This window comes from Pinus tabuliformis, chromosome 2_1 (genome assembly GCF_031772625.1).
Source record: "Pinus tabuliformis cultivar Carrire ecotype Pingquan chromosome 2_1, CPIR1, whole genome shotgun sequence".
NCBI lineage: Eukaryota > Viridiplantae > Streptophyta > Pinopsida > Pinales > Pinaceae > Pinus > Pinus tabuliformis.
Window position 1 is genome coordinate 619,901,219 of NC_142299.1, and position 24,144 is coordinate 619,925,362.

At 35.2% G+C, this 24,144-nt stretch overlaps 1 protein-coding gene across 1 annotated transcript in view; it reads right to left on the reverse strand.

The window, feature by feature from the left end:
* Window positions 1-2,011: 2,011 nt before the first annotated feature.
* Window positions 2,012-24,144, reverse strand: part of LOC149202042 (GDSL esterase/lipase At5g03980-like) — a 38,120-nt gene continuing 15,987 nt past the window's right edge. Inside the window, exons 4-6 of the mRNA XM_089401451.1 lie at window positions 2,877-2,991; window positions 2,390-2,663; window positions 2,012-2,298 (exon numbers count right to left, since the gene is read on the reverse strand). Coding sequence (XP_089257577.1) covers window positions 2,012-2,298; window positions 2,390-2,663; window positions 2,877-2,991 — 676 coding nt within the window. The remainder of the gene's footprint in view (window positions 2,299-2,389; window positions 2,664-2,876; window positions 2,992-24,144) is intronic.

Here is a 24,144-nt window from a genome sequence, read left to right on the forward strand (position 1 = left end):
AATAAAGAAGTTTGTAGGTCCTCTTGTCATGAATTTTCTAGTAGACATTAGGGGTCCAACTCATATGAGTTTATATAGAAAATTGGTCAAAACTTATGACTTGATAATGGGCATGGATTGGTTGGAAAACCATAGGCTTATTTTGAGTGTCACATAGTGAAGAACGATAACGTTAATGGTTTAGAATAATCAATTGATATTCGTAGAATTAAATGAAAGGTTTCCGTGCGTTTATCCTATAAATGAAAGTGAACAAGTGTTTGCAGAAATGTTGTAGGATTTATTCGATTGAACTAAACAATAACCCTTCCTTGGAACAACATAGTATGTTGTGTGGTTTGAAATATTGATTTCCCCATTTGTTACTTGAATTCCATTTGATGAAAAACATTGACTTAATGAATGAATGAACACTCCTAAGCATAATGGATTAAGCATACAATTAAAGGATATGCTTTATTTGAGGATGGTCATGCTTGGTGTGTCTCCATAGATAAAACTAGTGCTCTTTGGGAAAATGAAAGATGATGTCTTTTGATTTTCCAATGCTTATTAATATATGAACATGGAGATTATACTCTCAAGGATATGCATACATGCTGGATTCCTTGGATTGATGACGTTTTCAATAAAATAAAGAAAAGGATATAGTAGTTTCTAAGATTGCTTATGGTACTCGTATCAACAACATAGGTTTAAAGTGGAAGACCACCCCAAAAATATCTTCAAAACATGATATTGACACTATGAATTTTTGGGGGGCACCATGTACGTGGACTAATTCCGCCACAACTTTAAAAAATATAATGAATGATATGTTTCAAATATGATTGATGGAAGTTTCAAATAATAATTTAAAATGTAGTTTTGTAAAATGTGGTGGTGCCGATAATAATAATTGCAGACTGAATTGAGCTAGGTTTTATAAAATCTCTAAACATCAGAGTAGCACTCCACTGCTTCTCCTTAAGGTTCACAAGGCTTGAGGAGAACATCAACATGGATCTCTATGATGTGATATGATTATAGTACTCTCAGAGCCATTCTCTTATTTGTATTTTTATGGAGTGAGAAGCACTTAAAAAAGGATTTAGCAGTTTTTAAGGTTGATTGTTGTTAAGGTATCAATAGCATAAGTTTAAAGTGGAAAACAATCCCAAAATTATGTTCAAAATGAGATATTTACACCATGAGATTTTTGAGTACCATTTAGGTTGACTAATACCCCACAACTTTCATAAATCTAATGAATAAAATGTTTCAAACCACAACTTTCATAAATCTAATGAATAAAATGTTTCAAATATACTTGATGGCAATTTCAAATAATAATTTAAAATATAATTCTTAAAATGTGTTGGTGCATAAAAAAAATGTTTCCAACAAAAATGAAATATAATATTTGTTAATAATATGATAACTAAACCACATTTATTTTGATTCTATTTCATATAAGTTTTTATTTCTAAAATATAAACTACAATATTCAAAATTTTATTGATTTATACTTGATTAACTAGAAAGAATAATTATTATAGTACCATCTATGGATATTCAAATCCAATAAACACTGTATTCAGTTTTTAATGTAATACAAAGTTGCGATGATTTAAAATAATTATTTTTTTTTTCTCAAAATTAACAAACAACTAACCTATTTTATCCCCCAAAAATAACATAATATAAATAAAAAAGGTGACTCAAATTAAAAAGCATCAGAAATAAATAATAATTTAAGCAACAATATAATTTAAATAAAAAATATAGCTCAAATTTAAAAGCATCAGAAACATATAATAATTTTTTGTTTCAGAATACCAATATACAATTAAAAATGTTATTATTATCAAAAATACCCTATTGAAATACAAATGAAAGAAATAGGGGCTCAAATTTAAAAGTCGTATTGAGATTTGACCTTCAATTCAGAATACATATTAATAGCGGATACAAAATATTTCACGAACACATATAAACCGCCCTTACAAAATATTCTCATAAAGTAGGTGGTTCACTGGCGGCTGGCTGCATCACAATGGCCGCTGGCTGCATCACAAAGGCCATTACCAGAGATTTTCATCATGTCACTGAAAGGTGGCTGAGTATATTGGGCTTTGTTGATGATGAATTCTGAAATAATTTTGTATGCGGCTTCAGTGAAATGTATTCCATCCCAACTGATGGCTCTTTCTGGATTTGAGCATGCTAACACTCCTGGTGTCCCACACGTATGCATGATATCAAAATTAAAAAGTTCTCCAGTTCCACAGCAAGACTGAAATGTATTAGCGGTAAAACCTGCATCATTTCAACATTGTCATTACACTACACTAATCCAATCCAAAATGTATATGAGTTTATTAACCGAATCCAAAATTTCCGTACGTACCGTATGCTGCATGGTTCTTGATTATTTCCATAAACATATTATAGTAGTCCGCATACACCAATATGGCGTGTGGATATTGAATCCTTAGCTGCTCTAGTGTCTCCTGCAACTCTGTGTTATGATCCTGGGAGAGTTGGTTATATGATGCTAGGCATCCATTTTCATCATAATCGGAGTTCCTCGGATAAGGGTCTAGAGTAAGTATGGCGGGCAAACATCCCAGAGGTGGCATTCCTTGGACAAATATGTACTGGGCTCCTTCTTCTATCAATGCCTGCACTCAATTCCAATTCCATTTTAATATAAAAATTTTTCCAAAAAAAGAAAAACTCATTCACCGCAACGCATGTCATCGTCTAAATAAAAGAAAACCGACAACGCATGTCATCGTCTAAATAAAAGAAAACCGTAATTATGTTATGAGAGGGTTATTGATATGCAGAAAGAAATAAGACATATCAAGTGGGGTTTAATTAAAATCAATTACCTGTATAGCTTTCTCAATCTTGGCTATGATAAGAGGAGTAAAGCCCCTTATCTCATCCGATGGCGAGGACGTAAAGGTGGAGTCTAGATAGTCGTTGAGACCGAATCCACCCAATCTGTTGACCAAATATATATTTTAGAACCGTCTGGAAGCATAACCCTAAGTAAAATTTTACATAATTGAAATGATACTATGATTATACCCAAATTAGCTCTGCAGGTGAAATTTTTCAACTGGTGGAACCATCTGATTTGCGTATCTAGAGATAATGGTGTCTGCGGGAAGATGAGTCTGTCATTTAAGAAGGAATTGTCCAATGCAGTGGCACCCGCAACGGCAAAGTTAACTCCGTTTTTTCTCTCCGCCAGCTCCATGTCGATCAGTCCAATAGAAGGCCTGAGGAAATTAAATCCTAGCGAACTGGCTGAAAAATACACAACAAGAGGACAGGAAATTAAATCCTAGTGCACTGGCTGAAAAATACACAACAAGAAGAGGAGAGGAAATTAAATCCCAGTGCACTGGCTGAAAAATACACAACAAGAAGAGGAGAGGAAATTAAATCCTAGTGCACTGGCTGAAAAATACACAATATACAAGTGATCATGAGTACTATGCAATATTTTACACCCAAGAGGCATGTATATGGAATTGGATGATGGGTGCTAATTATTACCCAAAAAGTCAATGACGAGACGTCCACACTCTTAAGCACGTATCATCTTCAAAGTGCGTTCAATGTGGTCCTTATAAAGATAAATAAATTTTGCACTGCTATATTTAGATCATGCACATGCATAACGACGACGATCATGGAACGTAATTAGAATTTTTAATTTACGTGTAATTAGAATTTTTAATTTATGTGTAATTTTTAATTTTGTAATTTATGTGTACTCTTGCACTGCTATATTTAGATCAGGTACATGCATAACGACGATCATGGACCGTAATTAGAATTTTTTTACTACAATATTTTCCAATTAATCCTTCTCAAACTGCAGTCGACGCTGTGTTGTTTTCACTTCTCTAAAGATTCATTCATTCACTTGCAGTTGCCAGTGTTGTTTTTACTTCTAAATTTACCATGCTTCCGCTGCCTATTTATTTCTTTAGATCCGACGTGCATGGATCCAGTGATACTCTTACTTCTAATTTTACACGGTTACTTCCAACGTGCATGCATCTAATGGGCTATTTATTTTCCCACTTTTACTCACTCTTCTAATTTTACACTGCCTCTATGGGCTATTTATTTTTCTTTTTTTACTCACTCTTCTGATTTTACATTGCCATTTTTCCATTTTTACTCACTTTTCTAATTTTACACTGCCTCTATGGGTTATTTATTTTTCCATTTTTACTCACTTTTCTAATTTTACACTGCCTCTGTGGGTTATTTTTAGAGATAATGTGCACAGATCTAGATTAGTTTTCCACAGCCTTTTACTAAATATCTATATTTATTTTCCACAGCTTTTTACTTCTAACTTTGCTAAACCCTGCTTTTTCTTTTTCTTTTAATTCTAACCTTGATAAACAGAGAGCTATTTTTAGAGTTTAAAATAAAACATATAGTATTTACGAGTGTTTATATTTACTTTCTAGATACATAATTATAATATTACTCGTGACTAGTAGTTAACTTTTTTGTTGTCTTAAGTTAAATATTTCTTGGCTTGAAACCATATTGCTAATTATGCCTTATTAACAATATACGTTTAGCAATCTTATAAAATATTTGGAATTAATAGATTTTGGAAAATATCGTAGAATGAGTGATGATATTGAACTTATATCTACAGATCACATTCTATGCATTCTGGGAATGTCGAAGGAAATTTTCATTGAATGACTTCATTGATGTAAGCTTTTTTAAAACTATCAAAGGATGACTTAGAGTATATAAATCGATGCGATGCAAATAAAGACGAAGAAATGTTGACAATGAAATCACCTATTTTAACAACTCTCTTTCTTAAATATTTTTATATGGTGCATTACATTTAATGATTTTACAATTTTATGTTGTATAAATGGAAGTGAGCAAGTTTGATCTGTGTGTTAAGTTTCACCTCCCAATCATAGATATTTAATTAGGATATCCTCTTAAACTATTTCGAAATCTTTTATTATGTAATTTATTATTTTAAATTTAAAGTTATCAGCATAGTGCTCAAAACAATGTTGACAATGAAATCACCTATTTTAACAACTCTCTTTCTTAAATATTTTTATATGGTGCATTACATTTAATGATTTTACAATTTTATGTTGTATAAATGGAAGTGAGCAAGTTTGATCTGTGCGTTAAGTTTCACCACCCAATCATAGATATTTAATTAGGATATCCTCCTAAACTATTTCGAAATCTTTTATTATGTAGTTTATTATTTTAAATCTAAAGTTATCAGCATAGTGCTCAAAACTTGTGGAAATAATTAATTAGACATAAAGTAAACATAATACCTCTTTCAACTCCCCTACCATCATCTTTGGCAATTTCTCCCAGTAATAAGCAGTTGATTCTAAAGCTCATTGATTCAAGTTATCCCTATAACGTGGGCAAGGATTTCCTCTATTACTCTAAATTTGAGTCCCCACGCTATAGTTGTAAATAGGAAAAACTTATAGGTGAAACCCTATAGATTATCCACCCTCCATCTTGAAAAATTTGACACACTTCAGGGTTGCCCCAAAGTTGTTTGAAGGTGACAGGTTCATGTTGGATAGTTGAACTTCCCATTGTGCAAAAGATTGATCTATCATATTAAATAGTGGTAGCAATATGCTATGAACACCAATAGCAGTATCAAACAATAATAGTAATAATGGAAACATTGACAACATTCATGTAATGAGGAAGATGAGGGTTAGTAATTTCCAAATAAGGTATCAATGCCAAAAATAAAATTTAGTGACTTCTAGAGTGTTGTGTCATAATGGACCTTAGTGTGCTAGAGATTATGGAAGATATAGTTGATTATGAGGGTGAAGTGATTAGAAGATTAGCAATGTAATAGTCAGGAGAATTACCCCATGTTCCCCCTCCCCCTCCTCCCAACTAATGGAACATGTTGTCCTTGCAATGAAAAATAAATTAGGAAGGTACTAAAGTAATTTCAATCATGAAAAAGTACTAAAGTAATTGTGAAAAAGGTTTCTAGTCTTTTCCATTCCCAAGGAGATCAACTTGACCCACTTGTGTATCTAGGCACCTAGGGCTTGAGAAGTTAGGAAACTTATACAATAATTGAACCCTAGCGACCAACCAAATTTATCTTGTCTTCTGTGTGCGACCGAGCTTCTAGCCTCAAAAGACCAATTTTTGTCTTCAAAAGTTTTTCTTTCTATCCTCGATCTGTCTGAGCTCTCTATTTAATAGCTAGAACTGGTACAAATTCATTTTATTTTGCTTGATTTCTTTAGATTTTCTGTCCTTCATTGGGAGAGGGTTTTTGACTTGTACTAGGCATTGATATTCTTGTTTTTTCTGATCTATTGGATCTATTTATTTATTTTTCTGTTAGCTGCCGAACTTTGTTAGATCTTAGCCATTTCTTATGCATTGGTTGGGATCTTCCATTTCTTGTGTCCTCCCATAAGTTCAGTCTCTTCTGGGGGGTGCTAGCTGGGATGGATCGATCTCTACGGAAAAAGAGGTGGATTTACTTTAGGGGTACTCTCTTCCTTTTCCTCTTCAAGTTCTTAAGGTGGAGATGGAGGTTGGTTATCTTCAAGTTCCCTTTTGGACCTAAGGTTGATTTCTTAGATCTCCATAGCATAGGAACGGTAAGATGTCTCTCCAATGTAGACTTGTTGTGCTTGCTCATTATTCGGGTTGAGATTAGGTTGAGCATGCATCTGAGGTTGCTTGGTTGGAGCGGGATGAGTGATTTGTGGTTGAGGTGGAGGTGGAGCAGTAAAGTAGGAGGTTGGTTAAGTTGAGGCCTCCACCCATGTGATGGGTTATTCCATTTAGGAGGTTGGGAAACATATGGCTGAAATGGTTAATTGACATGTTGGGGAGGATATTGAGGGGCATCAAGCCAAGGAGGAGGTGTGGAACGTGATGGATGAGGGGAATAGTACTATGGTGGAAAGGGTGCATTCTGGTAGGGATGGTATTAAGAGTAAGATGCACCTTGCATGCCCTGCTGGTATGGACGAGGTTCTTGAGGCCTCCTTTGATTTATAAAGCAGAGTTGCTCAACCCCACCTTCCGCCCCTTCGTATACAACTTTTAAACAAATAAAAGAAGGGTATTTATCTGTGGCATGGATTTCCTCACAGATTGAGCAGACCTGTACAACATGTAATGGGCATTCATTTCTGGGTTTCCTTTTAGTTCATTTAGGGCATAAAATAACTAGGGCTCTCTCTGCTTCCTCTGGTTTCCTCTTCATTTGCATGGTATCCATTTGCAAAGAAAAGGCATGCAAAATTTCACTTTTAAAGTCTTCCAACATGTTCCTAATCTCATTCTTGATGGATGTTGTGGAAGGGGAGGAATTGATCAAGCCTTGACTAGCCCTACCCTTCTTTCTACCGGCCCTAGAGTGAATTTTGAACAATGCTTTGATGTCGTCATAGGATAAATGATAGATATCTCCCCGAGACAACATGTTGATGTTTTCCAGCATGTCCTCCCTAATCGCTCAAAGAAGAACTAGCTTGAGTGATTCAGGATCAAGGGTGCATCTGGCCCTCCTATAACTGAGTTGAAATCTCTCCTCATAGTCTTCCAAGGATTCATCATGTCCAAGAGTCATTCTAAAGATTTATTCCTTGGTTTATTTGGACCTACAGTAGTCCCTGCACTTGTCATTAAAAGCTTGTTGAATTTGAGCCTAGGTAGTGACGTTATCCCCAGGCAGACCCATAAACCAGCCCAAGGCTGCATCCTTAAGGGTAGATGGGAATAACTTCAACTTCTGATCATCAGAGGCATAGTCATAGGTCCTATAGGTAACGACAAATTTAAACATAAAGGTATCAAGATCCTTAGAGGCTAATCCATGAAAGTGTGGAAGGGAATTAGGGCCGATATTCTCCATTCTAGCCTCTCCACTAGTCTCTATGATAGGGCAAAAAAATCATTGTTCCTATTTCCAGCCATGGTTTGGGTAGATGAAGTGGGTACTTCTCCTTCCCGAATAGGTTCTTCAAATATCTCAGGTTTCTCACCTAGAGGGTTTTCTAACACCCCTAGAGTTAGAGAGGGAAGCTCGCAGTCACCGGAGAATTTTCCTTGGGTAACTCTATTCCTACGAGGTATGAAAGGAATTTTTCTCTTTTGTTTTTATGTTGCTTTTTCAAAACTGTATGTAAAACAGAAAACAATGTTGAAGCATATATAACATCTACCTAGACACCTCCCCGACAACGACGCAAGAAAGTGGTGAGACCTGGTATTGCACCAAGAGTTCTGCAACTCCCAAGGGCTCCTCAACTCTATTTATCAACCGAAGGTTCGTACACTCTTCGAGGTGAGAATGCTATATACACAGTAGATGGGATTCTACTCATGCCACCCTCAACTAAGAAATTTGATCAATAGTTCTCCAAGACCATTCTTCCTATTGAATTAGAAGGAAAACTAACTAATGAAGTTGCAACTTAGAAGCTACCTTTAATGATCAAAAGGAAAATTCTTTTTGAACTTCAACTTGTAAATGTTATTGAATCAATTCATGAAAATATAAGAGCTACACTACTTGTAGAAAAGGAACTACATTATCTTGCAATCAACCATCTAGCTACCAAATATACTTGCAGACAAGAAGCTAACCCACCAAATCATAACTCAAGATTCCATGTATCATCTATCTAGCTCACACTTGCATATATACCAATGTTTTATTTGTGCCAAATCCGTGATAAAGAAACTCATGCTATCCTATTTTGCAGTAAAGGAAAATGATGGTTGGAGTGGCTTAGGTGCTTCCCATGATCATTGAGTCACAGTTGGGGCCCAACCTACTTCTAAACTAAGTCCAAATTGCATAAAAGGTCAAAATAAGTGGAGAAAGAGGATGCTACATGTATGCTATAGAAGGCTGCGACAGGTACCCTATATTGCTACTTGAAGGCCTGTAATTCTATAGAAAGGTTGCCGAGAAGATTTGGGAGGTAGGAATGATGGGTTCCAGGGATGGAAAGGTGGATGGAGGTTGAGGTAAATGGATTAAATTTGACCAACACCCCTATCCAAGTTCAAATCCTTTCGAAGTCCTGTTTTGCACTAGGAGAGCTTCTCACGGTGATCTAAGAGGCTGATCTCAAGAACATAACTTTGAAGATAGAATTTGAGCTTCATAAAAGATGCCGAGGAAGTCCAAGATGGATGTGGTGAAAGGCCCCTTTCCTGAAGATCCAAATATCCCTGCAACATCAAATGCATATACCCTTTTATCATTGAAAAATGAAACAACTAATAGTGGAAAGGATGAGTTGAATTTAAATGTCATCTAATTTGAGCCAAAAACTCTAATCCAGTCAATGAATCAACTCCTAAGCTATATTAAGCTCATGAAAAACAATATGACTAATGTAGACCTTCTTCCAAGAAATCATAAACATAGTATTTTTGGACTATGATTGTAGATCCTTCCATTCATGCTCCCATGGGAGAGATGAGATAGAGGTCACAATCACAAGATTTTTAAGGGTTATTTTCTAACGAAATGCAGAAAACTAATAAAAACTCTGAACTAAAAAGAAATACCAATACACAAGAGGGGACTAAGCCACTGGGTTTGGGCCCAAACCCAAGAGCCTCAACCCTCTAGAGATAACTTAGTGATTAACCAATAACAAGGTTATCATTATCATTGCATCAATGTCAAATGACCTCGAGATGATGAGAGAGTGTGTGGTGATCTTGGGCTCATTGAAGGAGTTGAGGAGGTGGAAAACCTCCTAGAATCTCTCCCCATTGTCTACTCCCAGCCCATACATGTAAATTACCCAAAAAATCCTCAGTTTCCTCCAATTAAACCATATTAGGTTACATGACATAGAAAAACATCTTTTACCCTTCTCACTAAGCATAAGATAACAAAAATTATAAATAAATGTGAGAAAGACATAGTTCCAAAGATGGAGGATGACATTATGACCCTTATGATGCACCTATTTATGAGCCTCATCAATTTTCATGGTACAATTTATTATGGTTTGACATATGCCTCAAACGGTGATATACAATTGTAGGGATATACAGATGCAGATTGGGCAGGGAGCGTTGAAGACAAAAATAGTACTTCTGAAGGTTTCTTTAGCTTGGGCTACTCTACGATTCGTGGATGAGTAGGAAGTAGAAATATATTTCACTTAACACTACTGAGGCAGAGTATATTGCATCCATTCTAGCAAGTTGTGAAGAAGTGTGGCTTTGGAAGTTACTCACAAGACTATTTGATAAGGTGCTAGAACCGACTGAGATATATTGTGACAATCAAAGCTATGTGAAGCTGATAGATAATCCAATTTTCCATTACAATTTGAAGTACATCGAGATCAAGTACCACTTCATTCATGACATAGTGCAGAAGGGAGAAATGAATCTCTAATATGTCTCTACTAATGAGCATATCACTGATATACTTACAAAGCCTTTGTCCAGATAGTATTTTGTATACTTCAGGGACAATCTTGGACTTATTGAGAATGTTTGTCTCAGTGAGAGGGAGTGGTCATGAGATAACATCATGGATTTAAATTCTTCCTATGTCAAGTATATTGACCCTAATTGGGGAGAATGGTCCAACAGAGGATAATCATTCTTCTTTTGTAAAGTGCGTTGACACAAATTAGGAAGAATCTTCCTGGAGCATCAGGATCAGTTAAAATAAGTCCCTAAATTACTCAGATAAAATGTGGCCTTTGGAGATTTACCATGCATCACAGACATTGAACCGAATAATGGTGAACCAAGATTAGTCTGTATACCATGTGCCAAAAGGACTGGAATTATGGTTACTAGTTGATGCTAAATGATCAGTACCATGTGTTAGGAGTATCAACCAAGATTATGGTGAGGATATACCATAGGTCAAAGGTATTGACTAGAATTATGGTAATTGGTTGATGTTGTTGATTTACCACATGTCAAAGATGTTTGACCAGATTATGGTAATTAGTGGATGCTATTGGTTTACCATGTGTCAAAATTGCTCACCTATTCATGGTAATACAATAATGATGATGACTTTTTATAGCCTTTTGTTAGAGAATTTTGTCAACAAAATAACATCTGCCTAGTTATTACGTATACCTCCCTAGTTAAGAGGGAGTGCTGAATCTTGTAGCTATGGGTGCCTTTATAATTTATATTTTATCCCTTGAAGTATATAATGTAGTTCTATGATCTGTTCTTCATGTCATTTTTTCCTTTGAAAGAATTAATATAAGACACGTTGTTCATGTCGATATCAAGAAAGAAATTTTCAAAATTTGAATTCTGAATTTTTGGCTCCAAATTTTTCAATTCGGTCCTCCTTAAGGTCAAGTCAGCCCTATTGAAGAGACACCCATTGATAGAGACAAAACATTATATATAAAGAACTTAACCTCCTCCACAAGGCACGATTCGATTTCTCACACAAGAAGAAATATTTTGGGCATCCAAGCGAATAAGAACAACAATGAAGAAGGACAATAAGGACAAATTCACATCAAGAATATTTATCGATTTATATACGTTGACCATGTGATTTTCTAGGAAGTTTTTGGGTAACAGGTCAAACTTCTAGGATGTAGGTCCAAAATTCTGGGCATAACATTTTGGGTAGCAGGGTCGAGTTTCTGGGCATATTCTAGGAGGATGAAATTCAGCCTAGGAGGATCCGAGAGGGCTGAAGTTGAAGGGAAACATATTGACTGGATAAAAAGGTTGTTTGACTAGGTTTGACCATAGCATTGTTGGCCAGTTTGACCTCATAGTTGACTAGCAATATTAGGAATATCTCTTTTTGAATTGAATAATTTATCTAAGGAAAATTTTGATGGGTTTTCCCAGGGTAAACATTTTGTTCTCTTTGTGCATTGTGACATCTATTGTCCTTGTGAATTGATGGTTGAATTTCCAAAGTATAACTTCTTAATGATAAAATTGAACTGTTAAAAGAAGATCTACATTAATAGAAGTAATTATCTGTATTTAATAAATTAGTGCTTGTATCTATTGCACTTAAAAAATAGACATGATCATGTCTCTATGGTCTTGGAAAAGTACTTCCAAAATTCCTTATGAGCTACACATATTGCTGCTTGTAATAGTTTTCAAGACCATGTTTTGCAAACAATTTATTCATTTATATCTTAGCATGTTTTTCATGTCATGATATATGGGAAATGGTAAACTTAAATATCATACTCAACATAAACTCAATGAAATTTTACTTGGCATCTAATGGTCTTGGTAAACATGTTACATGGTAAATTTTCCATTTATTATTAAGGATTTGCATAAGGATATACAAATGCATGATTTGTATTCTAGCTTTGGTGCAAGAATGCAAATTTAGTCATATCCGTCTATATATGTTTGAATACAAATATACCGTGAATGAAGCATTTTTTTTTTAAACAATGGACAAGATTAAGGGCTAAAGACCAAATTTGAAAAGGGGTATAATAGGTTTATAAAATCCATGGTTGAAGAGAGGGAAACGACCAAGGATCAAATTTAAGGAGCTTAATTTATTTCGAGTTTGTGCCTCCTTTTCACAGACATAAGGTTCTCACAATTAGGTTGTTATTCAAATTACATGCTTAATAAAAGGTGTTAGTTAGTTAGGGGGCGATTCTATGCAATGGTCTTGGTAAAAAAGTTACATGATATCATTTCCACTTAATAACATGTAAATGGATGATTCACATTATAGCTTTGATTCATGAGTGCAAACTTCATAACTTTTGTTATGTGTTTGCAATCATGATTAGATTACTGTGACAATGACATGATAAATTGTTGTGATTTTCTTGAAGGATATACTTTACTGAAATTGTGCATATAGTTAATGCAGGACTCTATTCTATATCCTCAAATCAAAATTGTGCTAATAAACCAAAAAGAAACACCAAGTAGAAAACGTTTGTGCCAGTCAAAATCATGGTAATGAGTCTAATGAAGTGGTAAAACATGACATGTGGCATCTCGTCCATTGATCTAGATTTAAACAGGAACACCACAAATTACAGATATAACCATAAATACAATGATGCAAAATCACCCTCAAACTTGGGGATATTTTAGAGAAGTTTGGTTGGCATGTATGCCATGCAAAATCATGCAAGAGAGGATCAATTATTGGTTGGCTCAAATCAGGGAGGTTCAAACTAGCCATAAACAAAAGAAAAGGCCGAGTTGTGTACACTGTGGTGGTCATTCCTATATTGTTTCCATTGGTGGAACCCACGTTATTTATGCCATTAACACCAGAATTATTCCATTGTTAGCACCCACATTAGGGTTGATACCTTCCATACTGGTAATAGGTTGGGGTTTTTTGGACACCTAATCTGATAGGGTTGGTTTGCATGAATTCAAACAGTCATAGAAGTCTAAGTGACCTCTTGGAAGATGAAAACCAAGGGTTAGAAAACCATGTATTAATATGTAAACCTTGGGAATAGAATGCAATCACATGAGTTATCTAAATTATCCATATCTACTTTGTGTGTGTTTAACATGGTATTAGAGCAAGTTCCTTCCTAACTTGTTGAATTGTCTGAAAGCCACAAGTTTTGTTGCCTCAATATGGGCACCCTCACCAATATTTCATCTTTTATCTCGATGTCAGTTCTTCCCGTTTGAACTAAACTCGAGCATTCTACCTATTATGTTTTCCTTATTGTAGACCTATTGCACCTGATTACTCCTCTGGCTAGTTTTGTCACAGATTTGACAAAATATTCACTTGCATGCTTGTAAGTTATCTTTTTTGCATGATTAGTACGCAATGGCATTGGATGCCTCCTCGAAATACATGCACATTTCTCTCGCATGTCATTTTAAACACAAGAAATGCACACTACTCTTCTCACGCATTGAGCTTATTCCTCAACTTGGTTCCCTTTCCTCTGCCTGTTGTGTTACCTCTCAGTATTTATAAATCTAAATGTAGTTTAAAAAGATAATGGTTTCACCTAGTGTGGAAAAGTATGCAGAGGTGAAGAAAGTCAATATTTTATTTTCATTTTTTTTGGAGGAAATCCTTTGCATTGAAAACTTCTAGGAATTTATGATTCGAATTTTGGTGTTATTTTACACAACATATTATATGTTTGGATGTGTAACAAATGTCTAAGTGATTGATTATTTTTGTAACTACGCTTGCATTGTAAGCTGATAGAAAAATCCAATGCTAATATTATGTAAGCTATTGTAGAATGGACATGGGAAGGTCAGTAGAAACCATGAATATGAGGTGTTTGTGATTATAGAAAATTGAGTGAAAAGAAAGGAGCTATACTCCTTCCTTTTTATTTCATGTTTCAAATAATTAGAGGAGTTAGTTAGAGTGCGAAGGAATCTTGTAGCTAATGTGAAGCATATTTAAAATGAACTATAGTGATAATGTTGGGCGACCTCAGGCGCAAGATGAAAGGGATTTCCAAGAATATTCAATGTTGTATGATTATAAGTATTGGCAATAACAACGTTGGACGAGTTAAGGAAGTAGTATTGCATGGTCTTCCGTGTTCTTTCCGTCAATTTCATATAATTTGTCAGTTTACAGTACATCATTTTATTGGTTGTAGAAATCATACTCGTATTCAAAAGGGGAGAGATATAGTTCCCTCTTCACATTCTACTTTCCCTTTTCATAGTTATCTCAAGATTTTTGGAAGGAGAATTCCTATGCTTTATGGTTAATTCCTGAAATAACCTCTTGATTGCCTCAAAAGAGAACTTAACAATGACATCAGAAAAATAAAGCATATGACTAATGCTTTCCGTCTTTATTTTGATTGACTATAAGGCTATAAATAGATTCATTTTCCCTTTGGTTTTACTCATGTGGTATAGTATCCCATGAGCATGATGCTCTTAATCTATTTGAAATGACATATGCAATAAAGAAGTTAGTAGGTCGTCTTGTCGAGAATTTTCTAGTAGACATTAGGGGTCCAACTGATATGAGTTTATATAGAAAAGTGGTCAAAACTTATGACTTGATAATGGGCATGGATTGGTTGGAAACCCATAGGCTTCTTTTGAGTGTCACATAGTGAAGGATGGTAACGTTAATGGTTTAGAATAATCAATTGATATTTGTAGAAATAAATGAAAGGTTTCCGTGTGTTTATCCTATAAATGAAAGTGAACAAGTGTTTGCAGAAACGTTGTAGGATTTATTCGATTGAACTAAACAATAACCCTTCCTTGGAACATCATAGTATGTTGTGTGGTTTGAAATATTGATTTCACCTTTCGTTAGTTGAATTCCATTTGATGAAAAAATTGACTTAATGAATGAATGAACACTCCTAAGCATAATGAATTAAGCATACAATTAAAGGATATGCTTTATTTGAGGATGGTCATGCATGGTGTGTCTCCATAGAGAAAACTAGTGATCTTTGACAAAATGAAGGCTGATATCTTTTGATTTTGCAATGATTATTAATATATGAACAAGGATATTTAACTCTCAAGGATATGCATACATGCTTGATTCCTTCGATTGATGACCTTTTCAATAAAATAAAATCTGGTGGTGCTGATAATAATAATTGTAGACTGAATTGAGTTATGTTTGATAAAATCTCTAAACATCAGAATATCACTCCACTGCTTCTCCTTAAGGTTCACAAGGCTTGAGGAGAACATCAACATGGATATCTATGATGTGATATGATCATCGTACTCTCAGAGCCATTCTCTCATTTTTCTTTTCATGGAGTGAGAAGCACTTAGGTTTGACTTGCTCAGATTGATCCTAACATTCCACTAATTTTATCTACAGATCATCATCCTTGAAGTTTCAGCCTCCTGGCCTAGGCACTATTCCTTAGTGCTAATTTTTCCATTGGCACCAATTGTGAAATTTGGTTGCCAACCCATTCATTTACTGCATAATCCAATTGTGGAGTATAACAAATTTTGGTTTAGCTTCCAAATATGGAGAGACCCTGCTGCTAACCTGTTCGTGTCGTTTAAACATATACTTGTGGTGCTTTCTATATAGCCCAAATGACCTTTTAAAACATATGTTCGTAGCAATTTTCTGCATTGAACTCAACCTGAATCCCTTGGTTGGTTAACACTCAAGACCATCAAAAAATTGGTCCTAGGTGCCCATTTATACAATAACCCCTAGCGATAAATCACCATGCATTATTCTTCTGTGCTTGTGGTCATATAATTCCCAAAAAAGGAAGTCTAGGTGCTTTACCTTAGCCCTCAAACTTCCTTCTGGGATTATGTGTCCATTGGGGGTACCTCTTTTAATAATGTGCCAATCCGAAGCCTTCCAGGAATACGTGTCATGGTGGGTCCTTCATTGTGAATAAAGGCCTCTCAAATAGAAACTACGATTACCTGACAGTGCCAATTGACATTCCTCTATGTCCCACTTCTCTGTAATCCTATCCGTTTACTTGTGTCCCACTAGGCCACTTGTAAGTGCCGAAAACACATGCCACGTGTCCCATGTGCTGACATCATGATGATGTCATCAAAAGCCAATTAAAAATTTGACAGTATGGAGAGAGAAAGGGGTCTCGGGCCATGTCCCTTTGCTGCTCATTATGCAACATTTCCTAGGTGCAATTGCTTCCCACAATGACTACCTATCAGGTACCGTGTAAGTCGAGTAATAATCAAAAGTATTTATAAATCTAATGAATAAGCGTAATGAATAACGTGTTTCAAATATAGTTGATGACATTTTCAAATAATAATTTAAGATTAGTTTCGATTTAAGTTTTTATTTCCAAGAAATAAACTACTATATTAATCTTTTTATTGATTTATGTTAATTAACTTATTTAGGTGGAATGGTTGTTATTCTTCTCACTCAAATTTAATTTCAATAAGCTACGTATTCGATTTTTAATGGTAGCTTGAAACTCTATTATTAATTCTTCAATCTAAAAAAAAGTATTAAGAAACTTTCTCAAAACAATATAACTTAGATTAAAAATATAAAAAATAATGTGAAATCTATGAAAACTGAGAGTTCGAAAGTTCAAATCCCCTCGGTTGTGACCATGTTTATGGAGAGGAGGATAGGCGACAAACCCCTAGAGGTTTACTGGTAGCTACTTGTAAAATGATCCTTGTAAGCCAATTCCTCAAGTTTTTCCATCTAGAAAGCACGATCCCTGTAAGCCAATTGTATTAGGGATTTCCCTAAGTTAAATTCAAGTGGAACAAAGAGAGGGAAAGGCCATGGATGACCACTGTGATATCAATAATTGAATTTACAATCATGAGGTATACTATACCCAATCTCTAGCATACCAATATTATCCAAATCATTTTGATAACATATTGTAACATATCCAGTTGTCTAATTAAGCTACAATCTAGATCATCGCATTAGATTTATAGGTAAATATATTTTTTCATTTGGAAATAATATTTTTCAATACAAAATAGTTAGAGTACCCATATACACTTTAATACATTTAACTAAATAAATATTCCTTATAATACAAGGTATAATAATAGATACTACATGGGAAATTAAAATGAAATATATAACTGGCCTTTTACCATACGAATCAATTATAATGAATATAATGAATTAATCATCCAATTAAAGGATATGCTTTATTTGAGAATGACCATGCTTGGTGTATCTCCATAGAGAAAACTAGTAATTGTTGACAAAATGAAAGATGATGTCATTTGACTTTGCAATGATGATTAATATATGAACAAGGATAGCATACTCTTGAGGATATGTCTACATGTCCGATTCCTTGGATTGATGACTTTCTTTTGGATAAATTTAAAAGAGGATTTAGCAGCTTTTAAGGTTGATTGTGGTTAAAGTATCAATAACATAAGTTTAAAGTGGAAAACAATCCAAAAATTATGTTCAAAATGAGATATCTACACCATGAGATTTTTGAGTAGCAAGAAGGTTGACTAATACCCCACGACTTTCATAAATCCCGTTTGAACTAAACTTGAGCTTATGGTTCATCCTCTGCCACTTGTGTTCCAGCTCCACAATTTTCTCCTAGAGCCTAATCATCCAAAGACTTTATATTGCACTCTCCTTTGTCACATATGGGTCGATCTCTTGAGGTGATGTGTCTGCCACTTATGCCGAACCACCAAACATGAGACCAATTTTAGAGACTGCCAACACTGATCCTAGATTTGGCCTAAATGTTTGACCCTTGGGTCTGCAACCTTTGACTGGTGATAAATTTTGATCTAGATGGCATTTCTCGGACTTCAACGCACCGTTGGAAAGCTCTTTCTAAGTAATGTGCAACTACGCTATTTTTAAATTCATATGATCTTGTCTTCTGAGGTATAAATTCCTTCATATCCCAGAACTGTAAAACCATCGTATCTATAGGATTAATAACTCCTATGATAGACCTTGTATTATGATGGTCCTCTAATAAAGGCTGCAAAGACCATGGGTCTCCCACTGAGCTTGGTACACCATGCACATGAATGCTAGCCTAGTTGAAATCAATGTTAGCCTAGTTTCCATTAATGTCAACACACTTGATGCTACCGACCAACCTAGCAATACTAACTGTCCAACAAAGAGCACATCTAACCATTGATTTGTCCATAATTTTGTATTTCATCTCTCTTTTTGGACCCATATACACCCCTTCAGAATAAAGGGGGGAATTTTTGACACCTAATCCATCAGGGTTGGTTTGGAGGAATTCCAACAATAATTGAAGTCCAAGCGACCTCTTGGAAGATGAAAACCAAGGTTAAGAACAATATGTATTAATATGTAAATCTTGTGAATATAATTCAATCACATGAGTTATCTAAATTCTAACCATCTAATTTGGTGTGTGTTTAATAAGGTTGAGTGGAAGTAGAATAAGACAAACTACTAAATTAAAAAGAAGAGTTATAACCTAAAGGTAGTATAGGGGAGGAGGGAACTTGACTCATCGAGTAGGTGAAAATAATCATTTGATAGGAAATTAAGGGCGAGGGCCTGTGATTCTAGGAGGCTAGAGGGATAAGGAAGTGAATCAAATTAACAAACAAAAAGAAGAAACTATGTGCATAGTTGGTGCAAAGTGGTTTTCATGCGATGAAGTGCTAATTCAATTAAAGCAAGCTTGCCCTATAAAAGAAAAATACTCTAGCCTAGTAGATCCACTACTCCTTAAATAAGCCATAGACTATGTTTTAAAGTGGCATTTAAAAAATCCTAGGTGTTGGTAATCATATTTGGTAAGATTGGGTGAAGGTATTAGAGAAAGTTACCCTTATGGTTGTCAGGTGGTGAAATCTCATAGTCCCACAAACTTATGTTCTAGGTGCAATTGCTTCCCGCAATGACTACCTATCAGGTACCGTGTAAGTCGAGTAATAATCAAAAGTATTTATAAATCTAATGAATAAGCGTAATGAATAACGTGTTTCAAATATAGTTGATGATAATTTCAAATAATAATTTAAGATTAGTTTCGATTTAAGTTTTTATTTCCAAGAAATAAACTACTATATTAATATTTTTATTGATTTATGTTAATTAACTTATTTAGGTGGAATGGTTGTTATTCTTCTCACTCAAATTTAATTTCAATAAGCTACGTATTCGATTTTTAATGGTAGCTTGAAACTCTATTATTAATTCTTCAATCTAAAAAAAAGTATTAAGAAATTTTCTCAAAACAATGTAACTTAGATTAAAAATATAAAAAATAATGTGAAATCTATGAAAACTGAGAGTTCCAAAGTTCAAATCCCCTCGGTTGTGACCATGTTTATGGAGAGGAGGATAGGCGACAAACCCCTAGAGGTTTACTGGTAGCTACTTGTAAAATGATCCTTGTAAAAGTTTACACGGTTACTTCCAACGTGGATGCATCTAATAGGCTATTTATTTTCCCACTTTTACTCACTCTTCTAATTTTACACTGCCTCTATGGGCTATTTATTTTTCCTTTTTTACTCACTCTTCCGATTTTACATTACCATTTTTCCATTTTTACTCTTATTTCTAATTTTACACTGCCTCTATGGGCTATTTATTTTTCCATTTTTACTCACTTTTCTAATTTTACACTGCCTCTGTGGATTATTTTTAGATATAACATGCATAGATCTAGATTAGTTTTCCACAGCCTTTTACTAAATATCTACATTTATTTTCCACAGCTTTTTACTTCTAACTTGGCTAAATCCTGCTTTGTTATGTAGTTTATTATTTTAAATTTAAAGATATTAGCATAGTGCTCAAAACTTGTGGAAATAATTAATTAGACATAAAGTAAACATAATAACTCTTTCAACTCCCCTACCATCATCATTGGCAATTTCTCCGAGTAATAAGAAATTGATTCTAAAGCTTATTGATTCAAGTTATCCCTATAACGTGGGAAAGGATTTCCTCTATTACTCTAATTTTGAGTCCCCATGCTATAGTTGTAAATAGGGAAAACTTATAGGTGAAACACTATAGGTTATCCACCCTCTATCTTGAAAAATTTGAAACACTTCAGGGTTGCTCCAAAGTTGTTAGAAGGTGACAGGTTCCTGTTGGATAGTTGAACTTCCCATTGTGCAAAAGATTGATGGATCATATTAAATAGTGGTAGCAATATGCTATGAACACCAATAGCAGTATCAAACAATAATAGTAATAATGGAAACATTGACAACATTCATGTAATGAGGAAGACGAGGGTTAGTAATTTCCAAATAAGGTATCAATGTCAAAAATAAAATTTAGTGACTTCTAGAGTGTTGTGTCATGATGGACCTTAGTGTGCTAGAGATTATGGAAGATATAGTTAATTGTGACGGTGAAGTGATTAGAAGATTAGCAATGTAATAGTAAGGAGAATTACCCCATGTTCCCCCTCCCCCTCCTCCCAACTAAAGGAACATGTTGTCCTTGCAATGAAAAATAAATTAGGAAGGTACTAAAGTAATTTCAATCATGTAAAAGTACTAAAGTAATTGTGAAAAAGATTTCTAGACTTTTCCATTCCCAAGGAGATCAACTTGACACACTTGTTTATCTAGGCATCTAGGGGCTTGAGAAGTTAGGAAAATTATACAATAATTGAACCCTAGCAACCAACCAAATTTATCCTGTCTTCTGCGTTCGACCGAGCTTCTAGCCTCGAAAGACCAATTTTTGTCCTCAAAATTTTTTGTTTCTATTCTCGATCTGTCTGAGCTCTCTAGTAGAATAGCTAGAATTGGTACAAATTCATTTTATTTTGCTTGATTTCTTTAGATTTTTTGTCCTTCATTGGGAGAGGGTTTTTGACTTGTATTGGGCATTGATCTTCTTGTTTTTGCTGATCTATTGGATCTATTTATTTTTTTCTATTAGCTACCGATCTCTGTTAGATCTGAGCCATTTCTTATGCATTGGTTGGGATCCTCCATTTCTTGTGTCCTCCCATAAGTTCAGTCTCTTCTGGAGTGTGCTGGCTGGGATGGATCAATCTCTATGGAAAATGAGGTGGATTTACTTGAGGGGTACTCTCTTCCTTTTCCTCTTCAAGTTCTTAAGGTGGAGATGGAGGTTGGTTATCTTCAAGTGCCCTTCTGGAACTAAGGTTGATTTCTTAGATCTCCATAGCATAGGAAGGGTAAGATGTCTCTCCAATGTAGACTTGTTGTACTTGCTCGTTATTTGGGTTCAGATTGGGTTGAGCACGCATCTGAGGTTGCTTGTGTTATAGACATTTTTGGGCCTTGCAACCCCAAGCATAAAATGTCCATAAACTAAGGGCTCCTAAGTCCCTAAAAGTGTTGTTCCAACCCCTAAAGGAACAAGGTCAACTGATTACATCTTCTCCCAGAAGTTCTCCATGAAAAACTACTCAGAACTGGTCAAAACAGGATCATTTCACTTGCTCCATGGCCAGGGTGCGATGCATCTCACCTAAGTACACTTAGTGGGTGCATTGCATTTCAAAAATCCCTTCTATGGGGTGCGATGGGTGAGAAGAGACAAATGGCAGTGTCAATCGGCAAGGTGGAGAAGCATGGAATCTTCCAGAAACTTCTCCTGTGACACTTGCCTCTCTGAATTCGACCAAGGATGAGTAAGAGATCATCAATCTCCAAGTGGAAGCAAGAACTATCAGAGGGAAGACACTAATCAAATCACAAGCTTACTCATCTCCATTACAGATATCTATATATGGATCCCTCATCCCAGAGATCCAGAGGCTGGAATTTTGCATCTTGTAAGGAATTGTTGTTAGTTTCTTGAGGCAACATCATAGTTGGGTGATCTAAGCTTTGTATGAGGTGAAGAAGGGCTTACTTGCTGAGGGGATGATGTTGGGTCAGAATAGCTGGTTGTAACTCTCTTGGCTCTTTCTTGATTATCAATAAAGCTATTCAAGTTTTCCTCCATACTTTTGTGTAATCTATATTTTGTGAATTTGTATGGTCAATTTAAAACTAAACTTAGATTGTTTATGATAATAGATCCACGTTCTTGTATAATTTTATGCTGCTTTGATCCTACAGGTACTCTGTGAAGCTGGGTATACGAGAAGGCAAGTAGAAAAGGACTATCAGAAGAGAGGGGAACCGAACAAGGAGTCAAGTGCAAGACAGAGCTTGGTCTCCTTTATTCTTCTCTCATCTATCTTTCATAAAGGAAAATGAAAGTAGACTTTACTTTGTTTGTTTCTAAGGTAGCTACCACACCTTAGTGGGATGAGTAGTTTGTAATAGACACTTTTCCCTCTAACAAAATGGCGACTTCGCTGGGGAAAGAATAGATTGATTGTTTATCTACATTTGTTTACTTTATAAACTTACAAATGGAGCCTGAAGCCAAGTCATCTAGCCTTCGAACTGCATTTGTTTTACGAATGCAAAGTAGATCAATGCTGCTTCAGTCAATCTCCGGGTTTGTTTATGAATTAAACACTTGATCCACAAGCTCCCTAATTGCCCTTGTGGTAGCTTTAGTAACCTCTTTAGATCTACCCCTGTTGTTGAGTTACTGATTACCATTTGCTTGGCCAATATCCCTGAACTGAACTGCAAACTGTGACCCAAAGCCTGTTCAAAGTCTCGTCCTTGGTCCATCGCACCCTCTGTTATGTGAATCTCAAATTTAGCGCACTTCCCGAGTGTAGAAGGTGCGCTGCATTTTAGTTTCCCTGTGTTACAGGTGCGCTGATCAGACTAGGCCTTGTTGCTGAATCTTGGTTTCTGTGTTCATTCTTCTCAGTTCTATTCATGAATTTTGCTTCCTGTAATCAGTACACATCTCTCTGAAACCCTCTTCCTTGATGTTATTCCACCTCCAATGTGCAAATAACTGTAAATGTTTTAGTGTATTTTAACATCATTTTCAATTCTCTTTTGCAAAAAAGTAACATAATCGAGCTGTCGTTCTTTGATCTGAAAGTGTCGTAGCTGTCATTTTCAGCCATAGAAGACAAGCCCCTTGTTTGGTAGTCGATTATACGAGTTACTATTGCATATGATTTGAATTTGTGAGTTTTAAAGTGTCGAAAAGCAATATTTCATTTCAAAATCGCTAAGTGTCTCTCTTGCTCTCACTTTGTTTTGGAAAGAAAATTGTTAAGTATTGTCGCTTTAAAAGTAATTCAAATTTGCACATAAGCTTTCTTTTTATCATCTACATATTAAGAAAGTTGAAAACAAATACATGCATGTGCATTTGCATTTAGACTGTTTGATTGGTTTGATTTAGGACAGTGCATATAGTGTGTGCTCTTTGCTCTTTATTGAAAGAATATTGTCTATCTTTCCTTAGTAGCTAGGATTTTCATGGCATAAAGAAGATAAAACGATTGTTTATCATCTTAGATTGCATTTTAAGAATTGTATATACACATCACAAGGTGAACCTGAAAGACAAATCCCTTAAGCAAAATCAACTATAAAATAAATTGAATGAATCTAACAATGCTTTGGAACCTAACGCAGAACATATAGAAGTCTAGGATAGAGACGTGTTCCGGCGTCATAAAATGTGATAACTGTTGCTTTCATTGTTGGTTGGGTGATTCCTCCACCTTGAGACGACAAGTGCCAATACGGACTTGTGCTCCCACGTACCGTCAAGTATATTTTGGGAGA